General features: G+C 42.6%; 2 protein-coding genes across 2 annotated transcripts; one reads left to right on the forward strand and one right to left on the reverse strand.

Moving 5' to 3' along the window:
• Positions 1 to 4,604: 4,604 nt before the first annotated feature.
• Positions 4,605 to 5,477, forward strand: LOC119284549 (germin-like protein 3-1). Its single transcript, XM_037563680.1, has one exon. The coding sequence runs from the start codon at positions 4,627 to 4,629 to the stop codon at positions 5,317 to 5,319; it is 693 nt and encodes a 230-aa protein (XP_037419577.1). The 5' UTR covers positions 4,605 to 4,626; the 3' UTR covers positions 5,320 to 5,477.
• Positions 5,478 to 5,585: 108 nt separating this feature from the next.
• LOC119284548 (tubulin--tyrosine ligase-like protein 12) lies at positions 5,586 to 12,445 on the reverse strand. Its single transcript, XM_037563679.1, has 15 exons — positions 12,064 to 12,445; positions 11,289 to 11,546; positions 10,855 to 10,979; positions 9,977 to 10,178; positions 9,678 to 9,803; positions 9,300 to 9,556; positions 8,894 to 9,001; positions 8,686 to 8,827; positions 8,427 to 8,589; positions 7,694 to 7,851; positions 7,247 to 7,570; positions 7,073 to 7,147; positions 6,790 to 6,859; positions 6,558 to 6,715; positions 5,586 to 5,989 (listed from the first exon to the last, which is right to left on the reverse strand). The coding sequence occupies exons 1-15, from the start codon at positions 12,364 to 12,366 to the stop codon at positions 5,840 to 5,842; spliced, it is 2,619 nt and encodes an 872-aa protein (XP_037419576.1). The 5' UTR covers positions 12,367 to 12,445; the 3' UTR covers positions 5,586 to 5,839.
• Between the last annotated feature and the right edge of the window lie 3,216 nt (positions 12,446 to 15,661).

A 15,661-nucleotide genomic window follows, 5' to 3' on the forward strand; every position in this document is an offset into this window, starting at 1 on the left:
TTTTGGAATGTTGTCGCTAAATCTTCAAAGTTTCTAGGGCTTTTAGGCAGGAATAGAGAGAACGAGTGAAAAGGCAATAACACCTCCTCCCCAAAACAACAAGTGGCGTCTGAGACGGTCTGACTGCATAGTCGTGCCCGTCTTGGCCATGCTAATGCTGTGCCCACTCTCGGTCGCCCATATATACTTTAGCTAATGCTTTTTTGTTCGTTTTCTGGTTCGTTTCTTTTAAATGATTTTTATTTGCTTTATTTTCACTTAGTTTTCTATTAAAATACTTTCTAATTTTCAAAATAGTTCAGGAACTAAAAATGTTCGCAGATTCAAAAATATTGAAAAATTGTTAGCGAATTCTAAAAAATGTTAATGAATTTAAAAAATATTCAAAAATTCAAAAATTAATTAGGAATTTGAAAAAAATGATTGTGAATCCAAAACATGCTCAATTTTAAAATGTCCATAATTTAAAATGTTCGCATGTTGAAAAAATGCTCATGAATTTTTAAATGTTCACAAATTCAAAACATTCAAGAATTTAAAAAATGTTCGTGAAGAAAATTTTAATCATTTTTAAAAAAAATACAACATAAAAGAATATTCATGGACTCAGAAAATGTTTGCAAATTTCAAAAAAGAAAAAAAAGAAAAAATAGAACCAGAAGAAAATCCATGCATGGAAAGAACAAAATGGTTCAGTGAAGGTTCAAGTAGCAGCGCTATCCATGAAGGTTGGTTCCTTCTCTACGCCTAATCGTCCTACTTCGGCTCCTTCACAGGGGGGGCGTAGCCATGTCTCGCTACTAGCGAGGCAAACCGTCCGCTCGCCTGAAGCGACGAAATAATGTGTCGGCCCAGTGGCACTGTTAGCTCGATCGTTTTCTTTTTCCTTTTGTTTAGTTTTTGTTATATTTTCAAAAAATAACTAAATACACATATTTCAAGAAAAATACAAGTTTCTAAAAAATATATAAGCAGTGTTAAAAAATGTTGATGCAACTATAAAAAATGTTTAAACTCCCAAATAATCTAAATAAATATATTGTGAACAACACTTTATATAAAACCATTTCAAAAAATATGTTAACCAAGAATTGAAAATTGTTAAATGAGTCTAGAAAATGTTTGTCATGTATAAAAAATTTGTACATAAAAATAGAAATGTGTACAAAAAAATTGATTATGTATTAAAAACTAATCTTGTATTTGAAAAATGTTAACCAAGCATTTAAAAATGTTAAATGTGTTTAGAATAATGTTGAACATGTATTCAAAAATTTTAATATTATATTTTAAAAATAATAATGAAGAATTTGAAAATGTTAAATGTGTATAAGAAAAATGTTTACCATTTATTCAAAAAATATTAATCTTGTATTAAGAAAATGCTAAAAGTGCATGGAAAAAATGTTCGCCATGTATTTAAAAATGTTAAACATTTACTTGAATTTTTTTATGGGAATACTTGAATTTTTTTAATCAAACATTTTAAAAAGTAAAAAAAATAAAGAAAATATTGGCCATGTATTCAAAAAATCTTAATCTTTTATTTAGAAAATCTTGAATGTGTATTAGAAAATTTTATTATATATAGACCAAAAAATAAACAATATGCATGGAAAAAGTAGACATAAAAAATATTTGTTTTCTAAAAATGTTCATCATGTATTTAAAAAATGTGTAATGTGTATATAAACAATGTTTCTAATTTATACAAAAATATTAAATGTGTACTGGAAAAGTTAACATGTGTCGAACAAAAAAGAAAAGTGATGAAATTTTTTTTTGCGGGTAGAAAAGTGATGAAAATTGACAAAAGCAAAAAGGAAATGCGAAGAAAATGAGGAATGAAACAAAGAAGACCAAAGTATAACGAAGAACGAAAGAAAACCAGTGAAAAATGAAAGAAAACTAAAATTATAACAAACAAAAAAACGGTGAAGAAAACAGAGGAAAAAACCAAAGAAAGGAACAAATAAAACGAAGAAAATATAAAGGAAAAATCGTGAAACCGATAAATAAACGAATCTAAATGGTGAAAAACAATAAAAGTGGAGAAAAAACAAAGAGAAAGCAGAAAACTGAATAAACCTATTGAAGAAATAGAGAAGACCGAAAGAATAAGAAAAAAAATCCAAAATGAACTAGCAAACTGAATGGAACGCAGTGAGCGTAGCAAGTGAGCGAACTAACGGGAAGCGAGTCGAACATACATCTCACTGTAAGCGAGATATAGCCCTGACGCTTTCCCAAAGCCGCCCTAAACCATGACAATGAGTGCAGCTGCCAAGTGCTCGGCCCAACCAGGAGCCCATACCTTGTGATGTGTACTAGTACGTGTATGTTATTCTCTCGGATTGGGTTTATAAGTCGGCACATATTTTTAGGTCCTTATTTTAACTAGGAAAACTTGTCTAAGAAAACTAGGAAAACATGCATTGTATTTCATAAATATATGTTTTTATATTCATTGTCAAATGTAGTTTCTAACCATATAACAAATTTGTGGCATATTATAAATATATTATTAGTCAAACTGAAGACCTAAAAACTTGCATGACTTATAAACCCAACCGAAGGAAGTATTTTAAATAAATGTAAACCATAGAAGAAGAAAAACGGACCAATGTGGCATGCCCAACCCATTAAGATAGAGAAAAACCCATGCATGAGAATCATAATTTCTTCGCTCTCTTCAGCAAACCATCGACTCTTATCATAAATTAACCATAAAAGATGAAGAAAACCATTAAAAAAGCTGAGAAACAAATAAAACCAAAAGGAAAAATAGTGAAAACGTCAAAAGTAAAGGTAAGCCGCAAAAAATGCACAATCGGGCCACCGCGCGTCATGCGTGCCCTCAACAGGGACACCCTATGTGCTCCCCAAGTTGTTGATATGGATTTCTCGGGATCTTGTACCTTTGCCACGCAAGAGAGGGTTGACATTTCGCGAAATATTAAATTTAGGCCTAAGGGCATCTCCAACACAGACTCCTAAAACGTACACGTTATCCATTCATGGACGTGGACGTGAACGCGGACTGTGATACGGGAGCCGGCTATCCAATTGTGTACCTCAAACTTCTGCATTTTCAAACAGAATTTGAAACAAACTTGGTGATTTTCATTTAAAATAGATCACATTCATTATATTTTTGACATATTTCATTAAAGAAATGCATACGGAAGTTAACCTAGTCTAAATCTTCGCATCGTTGCGGGAGAGGGTATTGGGGTGGGACCGGGGTTTTGGACGCATAGGTGGTCCTTCCATGGATTCTTTAGTCAAGAATTGTCTTAGTTTTTTTATTTTGACCTGATTGAAATTAAGTGGATGCAATGAAAAAAGAAATTTAATTAGACTACTTAACTATTTCAATCTACTAATCTATTCTATGTAGATTCAAAGAGTACGACTACGTGGCGACCTTCGGGAGAGGGTGCAGGCGCATAAGAGAGTTTTGGGGTGGGACCAGGCTTTCTCACACGCACATGGCGGCGGTTTAGACGACCACGAAGCTCTCGCCGATTTGCAGAATTTCAGACAACTGGACGCATCCGCTGATAGAAGGGGTACCGTGTTGGATGTCAAAGTGCATCTGGACAGCTTGGTCCGGACGTTTGTGGCCGATTTGAGGGTCCGCATTGAAGATGCCCTAATACCCTTTTTATTATACGACTGAAGTACATATCTCTCCTACTTCAAAAAAAACATAAGGTTTTGTTTTACGATTTCTTTTGTTTCATCTCCTTTCCGGCCCACCCCACCTCCGCTTTCGATTTCGCATGTTTTCCTCGTCAGTCTTCATTCTAAGATGCTCCACATCTTAATGATATGTCTATTTTTAATCACTTTAGCTAGACGTCAGTATTCTGAATTTTAATTCTGGGTCAGTCCATTCCCAAAGAAAGGAACAACGGTCATGGAGGCGCGCGGAGCACCGAGGCTGCTGGTCCGCCGGGGAAGCAACGTCTTTGTGTCTATCTTAGGGGTGTGGAGGTGCAGGTTCACGGGTAAAGCAGCGCGTCTGTGTCTATCGTAGAGGTGTGGGGGTATGGGTTCATCGGGGAAGCAGTGTCTCAGTGTCTTAGGGGTGCGGGGGATGTTGACGCCTGAACTGGAGGTTGACGGGCTTAGAGCGATGACCTAGCGCGGCGGCAAGCACGGCAGTGGGAGGAGGTCAAGGTGGCGGAGGCATGTGGTGCAGCCGTGGTCGTTGGCGGTTTGAGGGAAGAAGGTTGAACTGCAAGGTATCGCAATAGTTTTCCTGCGGTTATAGGAAGTTTGAAGTAAATGTTTGAATATGATTGTGATTGGGTGAATTTTCTGTTCTGTAGGTTTGAAAAGGATTCCAAGAAGAGCGTGAACGTAACCAAAGTTATAACTGGTGACTTGGAAAGAAAACCCTCCGTCGTCAAAAGTATGTATCTCGTTCCTGAAGGCATGGTAACGTAACGTAGCCAATGCAGCTACTCACACCCGCAGTAACTTCAAAGCATCAGTTGCCAACTCAACTCAACTGATCAATGCAGCCAAAAACTACCGCTATATGTCCACATGAGCCATGGCCGCAGAATGCTGATCACTGGTCGATCCTGCGGACAGAAGACTGTCAAACTGGAGGCCATGAGCGCCACAACCAACCATGCCACTCTCATCGCTCGAGCCATCGTTTCTCTCGCCATGATCTTCTTCTTCTCCGCCGTCTGCAACTCCGACCCGGACCTCCTCTTCGACCACTGCGTCGCCGACACGGCCGCCGCCGCGGCGTTCCACTTCAACGGCCTGCCGTGCATCGACCCGGCGACGGCGCGCGCCGACCACTTCGCCACCTCGGCGCTCTCCGAGCCCACGGACCCGTCCGCCACGCTCTTCGGCTTCAACGCGACGGTGACCAGCCCGGCCGCGTCCCTCCCCGGCGCGAACGCGCAGGGGCTCGCCATGGCGCGCATCGACCTGGCCCCCGGCGGCATGGCGCCGCTGCACTCCCACCCGCGCGCGTCGGAGGTGGCGCTCGTGCTCTCCGGCGGCGTGCTGGTGGGGTTCGCCGACACGTCGTACCGGCTCTACACGCAGCGGCTGCGCGCCGGCGAGGCGTTCGTGTTCCCGAGGGGCATGGTGCACTTCATGCGCAACGAGGACGTCTCCGCCCCCGCCGTCGTGCTGTCCGGGCTCAACAGCCAGAGCCCCGGCGCGCAGCTCGTGCCCTTGTCGGCGTTCCGGACGGAGCCGCGCCTGCCGGACGAGGTCGTCAAGAAGACGTTCAGGATCACCGGGCAGGACGTGCAGAGGATACAAAGGAGCCTCGGTGGGTCGTAGGGGGGAAGATCGCCTCCGCTTGCATCGATTTAGTACTGTACTCGGCTACTCGGTAGATAATTACTCGTGTGCTACCACAGGAGTCTAAATATTGTACGCAATCATCATGATTTACCTGTCATTTTTATCATTAACGTGATTATTACATATTAAAAATGGGACTGACTAGCGTCCAATTGACTGAAAACAAATTTAGGGCCGTCGATTTGTTCTCATCCGTTTGATGCAGAATCGACGGCCGGATGACCTTCAATCCTTGCGTGGCATTGTACATAAATCATTGTATATAGTTCAAACTCATAAGATGTAACATTATTATCGGAAGCAGCAATTTTTATCAAGCCACGCAAGCAAACTCCATCTTAAGCTTGAACTAGCAGAGTTCATGGGTGTCTACCCTGTCACGGATGCAGTTCGTTGATGCATAAACGTACAACAGCCCTTGTGCATATCATGATGCAAGGACAATGGTGTTACAACAGCTCTTGACGTTGAGAAAAAACAGCTCTTGACAAGATGATTACAGTGGTGACACATTCGTCAAATCATCGAGAAAGAGGCAGCCAAACACCGTGTTGAAAAAATCACTGCCTTTGATGGGGCCCTGGCTTCCTACGAGGGCTTGCGTGTCATATTGGCACGCCCTCGTGCAGTCCGGGCAATACGTCACCTGCATTTCATGGTCAAGTGGTGAGTCGCTAGAACATGTGAGAACAGTACCAAGCAATAAGGCATCACAGTCAAATATATTCCCACAACCTGATGCAGTTATTTCGATGGAACATGTGGAAACATTACTAGGCAGCACGGTTCAAATATGTTCCTCATAACATGAAGCAGTTATTTTGATGGACATGTGAAAACAGTACTAGGCAACCCGGTTCAAATATATTCTCATAACATGAAGATGGACATCCCCGTCTGAACTGTCATGCGGGAGTTCCTGTTATTCATGGATGATAGCAGCTACAAATTGCAGCCTTGTCATGTATTGCTTCACTCGTACACTTAATCAGTTTCCATAATACTAATATCATGCCAAATGGACCAAGGAAATGCTACATCAAGAATATCTGGATTGACATGGTGATATACATATAAGTGTTTTTCTAGCTCGAATGGAACAAGCACTAAGCCATAACCATGCACCGGATCACCCTAACTGATATGCACAGGCCTAAACAGGTTTGATTACCAATGTGCATGGGCTGCAGTTATACAAAGTAGTCGAGGCATACCTCCAAAATCTTTGGCTTGAATTTATCATCAAGCATAACATCAACACCATAGATGGCCCGACAGAATGAGTTCTGCATCTCAGGATGGACAGCTGAGGCTGACTCAAAGACACGCCTTATCATAATACGTATGCTTTCATGAATCTCCAGCCATTTAACTGAAATTTTAACAGTAAATTAGAAACCTAAGACATCGCTACACTAAAGAGGGGGAATGCAAGCTGTTGTAAACCTTGGTGCTCCTTCTCAAACGCCTTGACGAACTCTGGAGTATTCATATGGTTCATCCTTCCATTATAGTTCTGGATGGGAAGAGAAATTAGGGAGCTAGATTACACTCTTAAACATTTATTACCAAGAAAAGTTTACGGCTGGTCACTATATGAGCATACAGCTAGAGCCTATAAGATATAACAGGAGATAAAATAGAACATCAACAAGCTTCTGCACAACTGACATTCATGATGTGATATTATGAAGTAACACATCTAACTTCAGGTGAAATTTGATCTTACCATCACAGTGAAATGGGTCTCGTACTCAAAAAGGCTAGTTTTCTCCAAAGTGTACTGATTGTTTGCTAACCTGACCTACAATAAGGAAAAGATAGATGCACAATAGTCACTGGATATCATCATCAAGTAATGGCCACAGACATTCACTAAGTATCATTAAACTTTCAGGCATACCCAAAAAACATCACAAAGAAGTATATCCAAAGGGCATATACTGCGGACCAAAACAATGTACCGAAGATCAAACTTTCTTCCTTGGAAAAGCGCAGGACACTCAATATACTTTTGGCATATCTTGGGACCCGTCTCCATAAGTCGGATGATAGCAGATAGATCACCACTGACAGTGGTATCAATTGTTCTTGCCATATTCCAAGGCTTCATGATCCATAAGTTGTCCTTACCATCCCGTTTCCTCACAGAGTAATCGCCAATTAGTTGAGACAAATGGGTCTCTAGGTTATATGTAGGTTGAAGCCACTCAGGTGAGCCCCATGCCTGTAGGAGTTCATTTTAGTTTTCAGATGCCGCTAACATTAAAGGTACTGAATTCAAAACAGTAAAGCTATGCCGGATGTTTCTTCAAAAAGAAGATGTACACCAAACAGCTCAGTAGCTCACCCTGTGGATAGTATCCGCTAAGTGGTGCTTCATGACCAGACAAGCCTCAAAAGGAAACTGATTCATGTATTGTTGGTCTGTGAGACCTAGTGAACTCTTTAATTCAGAATCAATTTGCATGCCTGCCCAGATGATGTCTGCATCCTTCGGATCAGTTGCTGCAGGAAAACAAGTTAGATGTAAACGAGGAGCTAATTTCCTTTGAAGCATACGTTGCAGAAATAAAGGAATACACTATGAATCGCCATGACTGTACAAGCATATTAAAGGAGCCAATAAAACCAGGTGGCATACAAATAATGTCTTATTAGAAGAGTATGCTAAAAATTAGCACAACTTCAGTTCTGTTCAGTTCACTGACAAATATTACAAGATATTATTCATCAAGCCATAACCATAATTTACAACTTAAATAGTAAACTATTAACTATATGATAGCAGAGTGCTATCATGGGGTGTACACGAAATTAGCAAAAGGATATAATATTTATTTATCCTTCTGTAAAACAAAAAGGTATCATGACATGATTTTCATGTTCTCTCTTTGCTTTCCACATGAACAAATATTCCAACAAAAGGAGGACAAGTGATGAAAGGAGGGAAAGGAAATGGACTGTGGGAATCACAGGGCAAAACTTATAAGGAACAATAGCCAGGGTGCATCCCCATCAAAAAAACAGTCAATCCTGAAAAAATAGTTACAGAAAAATAATAAAGCAGGAGCTTTGCTTACTGAGAACAAACTCTGGACGTGTTAAGAACTCCTCTACTTGGGGTATATCAGTAAATACTCGAAGTGGACGGCCATCACTTGGACGTACACTTTTGGTTGAGGGCGCCTCTTTTATAGGACAAATACTAGTTGACTGAAGCTGCTCCACATACTTCCTGAATTCCTATGAAGTAGCCAGAAAGCAAGAGAGAACATAAGACTAATTCATTGGGGTTCATGTACAGCTCAAACCAGTCAGTACTGGCATGGAAAAAAGTACCTGAATAAAATATTTCTCTGGTGTGTGGAACCAGGCTGTAAGCCTAGCTGAGCGTTGTTTGTCTTCGCCAATACCAAACAAGAAATCCCGGGTACATTCTTCTCCAGTATGAACATCACAAATAGGCCACAGAATTGTGTAACTGAAAATATTGGATATTAACAAACTAAATAATGATAGAATGTTCCTACAATTCAAATGTCAATACCTTATAGCAGAAGCTAATTTTCCTTCTGGCATGAACAAAAAAGGAGATATCCTAAAGTTTGCATCATCACTATGGCGCATGGCTGAGCCCAACTCATCCATGACATACCTGCATAAATAACCAATCACGAAACATATAACACAGTAAAACAAGCAAATGTGTTTCATGTCCTAGTAGAATGTTTCTCAATGTCCAAAAGTGAAAGCAAACATATTTCCTGGATGATCTAACTGGATGGATTTAGTATTACATAAAACCCTACTCTAGCAGTAGGTGTTAGTCAAGGTCATAATGTTAACATGATTCTTTTTGCACGAACTCTTGCAGGGATTTAACTACACAGTAACTAAATTTACACCAACCACTCGTCCAGAAGGGATGAAAAAATATTGCAGCAATGGCATACCAAATGGGTGTTTCATCAAACTTTTCTTCATCGGCAAGCCGGTATGTCATAAGATACAGCCACATTGCACCAATAACTCTTTCAGCCAGGGATTCTTCAGGTGACCATTCTGGAACACGTGGTTTAAGTGCAGAGTCCACTACATGCTTAGCGTTCTCGACTATAGTTGACGCATTGACACCATTCAGCAAATTTATATTGGGAAGAGACTCAATAATGGTAATTGCACTGTCTCCAAGAGGGCCAGGAATGTCTACCTGTCAAAAGATAATCATTTTCCATGTATAAGTTGATAACACTCATCCTAGTCTAGAAACAAGACGAGAACTAAAGATAACAACAAATTTCTGAGAAAATATGAAGTTTCGACAATGATACCTCCAACTCCTGTAACTGTGTAAACCCACTAAATAACTTGAAGAGATCATTGCCAGACATTTGGTCCAAAGGATTGCCACGGATGTTCAACTTTGAAAGAGATGACAGTTTACTAGAGGAGAACACCTTCAAAATTAAAAATGTAGAGAGGAAAATTGTCAGTGGAGCGGTTCACCTTTTCTGAGTGTACTGTTCTGACAAAATGATAGCTTAAACTAGGGAAAATGATATGGGTAACCTTTTTGTGACGCCGTGTTTTAAAATTATAGAGAACCAATTGTGGGCATTAGGTATCTTACCTCAGGTAGTTTGTGGATGGACCTATCAGAAAGGTCAAGAGTCACAATATTATCCAATGATATGTTTCCCACAGACAAACAGGGATTTTCTGCTCCAACCATATCCCCACAGAAACCTAAAGCCCACTCTCTAGCTTTCCTTGTAAAATGTGAATTGTAGATTTCCAATTCAGGAAGACCATCAAGAACATCTTTCTCAGTGCTGTCAACATCAAGAAAATATTACAATGACATAACAGGACTTTACAACAATATTACCTGAAATAGACATCACATATAAGTTCTGAAATATTTCAGCTAGTCAGAGTTTTGTTCACTTGCTATTTGTTAACGCCCAGAAACTGCACATCTGTATCGTGTTGTTTTTACCACATACATGCAGCATGACCAAATACTATGAACAATGCTCTAGCGTTTTTCAGATAAACATAATCTACACCCCTAAATTATCATAAGCCAAATTTTACTAACCCATCCATGCATACATTCCAAACACAGGGTTTGGCTGTAAGAACACAGAAAATGAATGAGTCAGAAACTGGCCGGCGCCGGGCAGGTTTACTTCTTCCTTTCGAGAAGCCACTTTTTTAGTACTGTTCCATCCGTATTTAAGTTCATCATGCCAGCCCGATCATTTGATGAACTACGAAAGTATAATTTCTCGGTTATCATTTGCAGCAGCTCTACAGTCCGACACTCAGTGGCAAGCATTATATCATTTGAAGGCAAATATGTAGTTACTTTCTTAACTCCATACATCAGGATCACTATTTTTTTTCATGGTTAGACCTATAACCAATTAAGAACAGGGAAAATATGCATAGGAGAGTTTACAAAATAGATAACTTAAGAAAAAATATGTAAAGCACAATTCTGACCATTGGTTAAGGACAGGGTTCTCATTCAACCAAAGTGCCTTTAACCTTCCACACTTCCCGATTTCTTGCATTACTTTTTCTGGATCCTGCAGCTTGTTTCCCCATAGATTGAGGGCTACCAGATTCTAATGAGAAAGAAAGGAAAGATCAGTTTCAGGAAAACATCAAATACAAACCGTAGATCAGTCAGAAACAGTTCTCCCGACAAATAACATAGAAGAACAGTGAAAAGCTCTTCTGAAATGAGCTGTGGCACTTAGAAGAGAACATTTGTTATATTCTTTTCATCACAAATAGAACCACGGAATCATCAAATATAAACATACACACTGCAATATATTACTACTATTATACTTATATGAGATCAACCATATATACTATACTGTACATTACAGGCAATGGCAACTAAAAACATATATGGAGAAGAGTCAGACCGGAAAATTTGCAGATAAATCCAGTGCCACTAACATATCATCATCGATACCAAGCTCCTCAAGCTCCAGCCATGCAGCAAAATCACTTCCCGACTCCTGAATTCTAATCCTTTCTTTCTCCACCACCTGCAAGACATGCTCCAAACCCCCACCATTTTCACTGCATTGCTCATCTGACTCTTCGACCTCAGTTTTCCTATCCAGATCCACACACATTAGAGCTGCCATTCTCTCAGCCAATCCTGGTACTTCACGTAGCTACAAAATCACCAACACACAAAAATGATATCACTCATGGATACACTTATTCCTGTTTGTCAGGTCAGCACCTATTGCTAGTACTTGACGGTGGAACAAAACAGTACGTACTTCTTAAGTCATTAACAACCCTAAATTGACAACAAAATGCTCGTGAACAGAGGAGATCAACAGCCAAAAATCAGAGCATTTTAACCTGGATGAAATTGTAGCCGCCACTCACTTCACTAATAGAGTCACTAATTTATTACAGTATAACAGCATCAACGATCAACAAAATCAGCAGAGATCAATGCCAATACAAATATACAATGTAGAAAAACTGGATGATAGCACAACCTGAAACCCACTCCTTGTTACCAAGAGCACATATAGATTAAACCAGAAAGTCCAAACGAAGCAAATGGTTATAGTACCACTGAATAGTGTCACTAGTTACACAGCTTCCAAGCTAGTAGTTGCTTCGAAATAAACTAACACGAGCAATTCGTACTAGCAGGCATCAGACGAGGCGAACCTGCTTGAGCGCATCGGAGAGGCGGAAGGACCACGCGTGGTCGACGAGGAAGACGTCCGCCTCCCTCCCTAGAGCCGTGTCCGAGGCGAGCACGAGGTGGCGCTGCCTCCCTTCCTCGCAGGGCTCGACGGAGAATCTCTCCCCGCCGTCGAACACCTCGTCGGCGAGCTTGCGGTACAGCCGCCGATGCAGCGACGGCGGCACGCCGGCCGCAATCAGCAGGAACTGGTGCACCCGCGCGAAGTCCTCGAAGCTGCGGATGCGATCATCGCATGGCGCGGGGGCGGCGGCAGCGGGAGACATCGGGATATCACCGCGTCAGGCGGCGGCGGCGGCGGCGCTTGGGGGCGGAGAAGGAGGGTTTAGGGCATCTCCAGCCGTTGGCCCTTTAGGAGGGGCAAAAAATCGTCTCCAGAGGCGTACCGGCGCTAAACCGCGCACTGGGAACGTGATGCCCCCCAGTCGCTGCCCCATGGGTTTTTAAAAAAGTCAAATACGGCGCAAACACGACTCAAATTTAACGCAAACATCGGCGAGTTCGTTCAAATTTAAACATACTTTACAAAAAAAGGAAAAACTACCGCGGGCTACCCCCGCCGTCTCCCTCGCCGCCCGCCTCGCCGCCCGTCCACGCGGTTCTACATGCCGAGGAGGCGGTAGAACCGCGTGTAGTCACCGCCGTCGCCGTCGTCGTCGTTGTCGTCGCCCCTGCCGACGCCTCCGCCGTCCCTACTGCATCCCTCCCCCGGTTGGCGTGGCGGGTTGGACGGTCCGGGAGCGTCGTCGTCGTCGTCACTATCGAGGACCACGAAGCCGTGCTCGTCCTCGCGCCCACGCTTGCGGGCGGCGATCTCCTCCATGGTCCGGCGCTGCCGGACCATCTCGTCGCGGAGGTAGTCGTCCTGCGCCCACCGCAGGGCGTCCTCGTCGAAGAAGCCACGCCAGGCTATCTCCTCGTACTCCACGGTGAGGCCAGGCTCCGGCTTGGGCTCCGGCTTGGGCTCCGGCTTGGGCTCGACGAGGACGAAGCGGCCGGTGGGGGAGGCGTTGTCGCCACGGACGCCGGAGCTGCGGGTGCGCGCGCTGACAGGCGCGCCCTAGGGTTCCGTCTTGACGGGGTGGAGGTGGAGGCAGGGGGAGCCGCCGGACGAGGTGGAGGACCCCCCGGTCTCCATGCGCCTCCGGGTCCAGGAGCTTCCCCGGCGGCGTGTGAAGGACGGGGGAGTGGGGTACTCGAGGCGCGGTGTAACGCCCTCGATGCGGCTATATCTTCTACGTGACGAAGCACGACTTAGAGGCATAACCGCATTGAAAGCAATGTCGCAAGTAAGGTAATCTTCACACAACCCATGTAATACATAAGGGAAAGAGATACATAGTTGGCTTACAATCGCCACTTCACACAATTACAAGAATAAAGCATTACAACATCCAAATACAATCAAGGTCCGACTACGGAACCCAAAATAAAAGAAGACTACCCCAAATGCGACAAGGTCCCCGATCGAGCCCAACTAGGCTCCACTACTGATCAACTAGAACGAAACAACACAAAGGACAAGATCTTCATCGAGCTCCTCCTGAGCTTGGTTGCGTCATCTGCACGGACTCATCGGCACCTGCAAGCTGGTTTGGAAGTATCTGTGAGCCACGGGGACTCAGCAATCTCGCACCCTCGCGATCAAGACTATTTAAGCTTATGGGTAAGGTAAAGGTATGAGGTGGAGCTGCAGCAAGCGACTAGCATGTATGGTGGCTAACATACGCAAATGAGAGCGAGAAGAGAAGGCAAAGCACGATCGAGAAACTATGATCAAAAAGTGATCCTAGAACAACCTACGTCAAGCATAACTCCAACACCGTGTTCACTTCCCGGACTCCGCCGGAAAGAGACCATCACGGTTACACATGCGGTTGATGTATTTTAATTAAGATAAACTTCAGGTTTTCTACAACCGGACATTAACAAATTCCCATCTGCCCATAACCGCGGGCACGACTTTCGAAAGTTCAAATTCCTGCAGGGGAGTCCCAACTTAGCCCATGACAAGCTCTCACGGTCAACGAAGGATATACCTTCTCCTGAGACATTCCGATCAGACTCGGTATCCCGGTTCTACAAGACAACTTCGACGAGTTAAAACAAATCCAGCAACACCGCCCGAATGTGCCGACAAATCCCGATAGGAGCTGCACATATCTCGTTCTCAGGGCACACTCAGATGAGCGCTCCATACAACTAAAACCAAATGTCGAGTTTCCCCGAGGGGGCGCTGCACAGGACTCTAGTTTGGACCAACACTCAGAGGAGCACTGGCCCGGGGGGTTAAAATAAAGATGACCCTTGAGTCTGCAGAACCCAAGGGAAAGAAAAGGCTAGGTGGCAAATGGTAAAACCAATGTTGGGCATTGCTGGAAGAGTTTTATTTAAGGCGAACTGTCAAGGGGTTCCCGTTATTACCCAACCGCGTAAGGAACGCAAAATCCGGGAACATAACACCGATATGACGGAAACTAGGGCGGCAAGAGTGGAACAAAACACCAGGCATAAGGCCGAGCCTTCCACCCTTTACCAAGTATATAGATGCATTAATTAAATAAGAGATATTGTGATATCCCAACAAGAATATCCATGTTCCAAACATGGAACAAGCTTCAATCTTCACCTGCAACTAACAACGCTATAAGAGGGGCTGAGCAAAGCGGTAACATAGCCAAACAACGGTTTGCTAGGACAAGGTGGGTTAGAGGCTTGGTTCAACAATATGGGAGGCATGATAAGCAAGCGGTAGGTATCGCAGCATAGGCATAGCAAAAGAGCGAGCAACTAGCAAGCAAAGATAGAAGTGATTTCGAGGGTATGATCATCTTGCCTGAGATCTCGCAAGGAAGAAGAATGAGTCCATGAAGAAGACAAACGGACGTAGACGAATGGGTCCTCACAAACGCGACGTTACCAGAACCAACCCGAAGAAGCAACACCAGAAAGAAGCAAACAACATAGTAAACAACCAACACAAAATCATGGCATGATGCACAACAAGTATGATGCATATCCGGTTTAATGAGGCATGGCATGGCAAAGTGCACAAGCAATCCTACAAATTAAGTGGAGCTCATTATGCAACGAGTTACATATTGACGAAAACACCACATCAATTATTTAGTTCTCTCTCATTTATGTACCCCAACAATATTAAATGTTCTTGACATGGCAAGGGTGAAGCAAAGTAAAACTACCTATCTAGTCAAGTTTAAATGAGGCCGGAAGCAACGAACAACAATTCCGGTAAATCCCCATATGCATATATTGGTTTGGTACTGATCTGCCCTAAACACAATTTTAGAGTTATTAAACATGCAAAGTAAAGCCACCATGTTAAACTAGGCATTTTTCTACCCCATTTACATATAAAGATTATTAAATTCTGAGTTACGGTTATTTAGTTATGAATTAAATCATTTTTTAACATGGCATAGGAGCAAAATTTAGTCAAACAACATTTTAAGCATTTTAAACATGGGTGAAAGTTGCATATTATGAAACTAGACAAAATTCTAAGCATATTTCATATATAAAGTTTTTCCATGTGATGCA

This window comes from Triticum dicoccoides, chromosome 4A (assembly GCF_002162155.2).
Source record: "Triticum dicoccoides isolate Atlit2015 ecotype Zavitan chromosome 4A, WEW_v2.0, whole genome shotgun sequence".
Lineage (NCBI taxonomy): Eukaryota > Viridiplantae > Streptophyta > Magnoliopsida > Poales > Poaceae > Triticum > Triticum dicoccoides.

What these genes read in the sequence shown, in the direction of transcription:
- LOC119284548 (XM_037563679.1), bottom strand. Translation starts at nt 12,366, where the DNA reads ATGTCTCCCGCTGCCGCCGCCCCCGCGCCATGCGATGATCGCATCCGC. An exon ending in AAATTAGCTTCTGCTATAAG is followed by an intron (nt 8,828 to 8,893) that starts GTATTGACATTT and finishes CAATATTTTCAG; the next exon opens with TTACACAATTCTGTGGCCTA. An exon ending in GTTTGAGAAGGAGCACCAAG is followed by an intron (nt 6,716 to 6,789) that starts GTTTACAACAGC and finishes TTAAAATTTCAG; the next exon opens with TTAAATGGCTGGAGATTCAT.
- LOC119284549 (XM_037563680.1), top strand. Translation starts at nt 4,627, where the DNA reads ATGAGCGCCACAACCAACCATGCCACTCTCATCGCTCGAGCCATCGTT.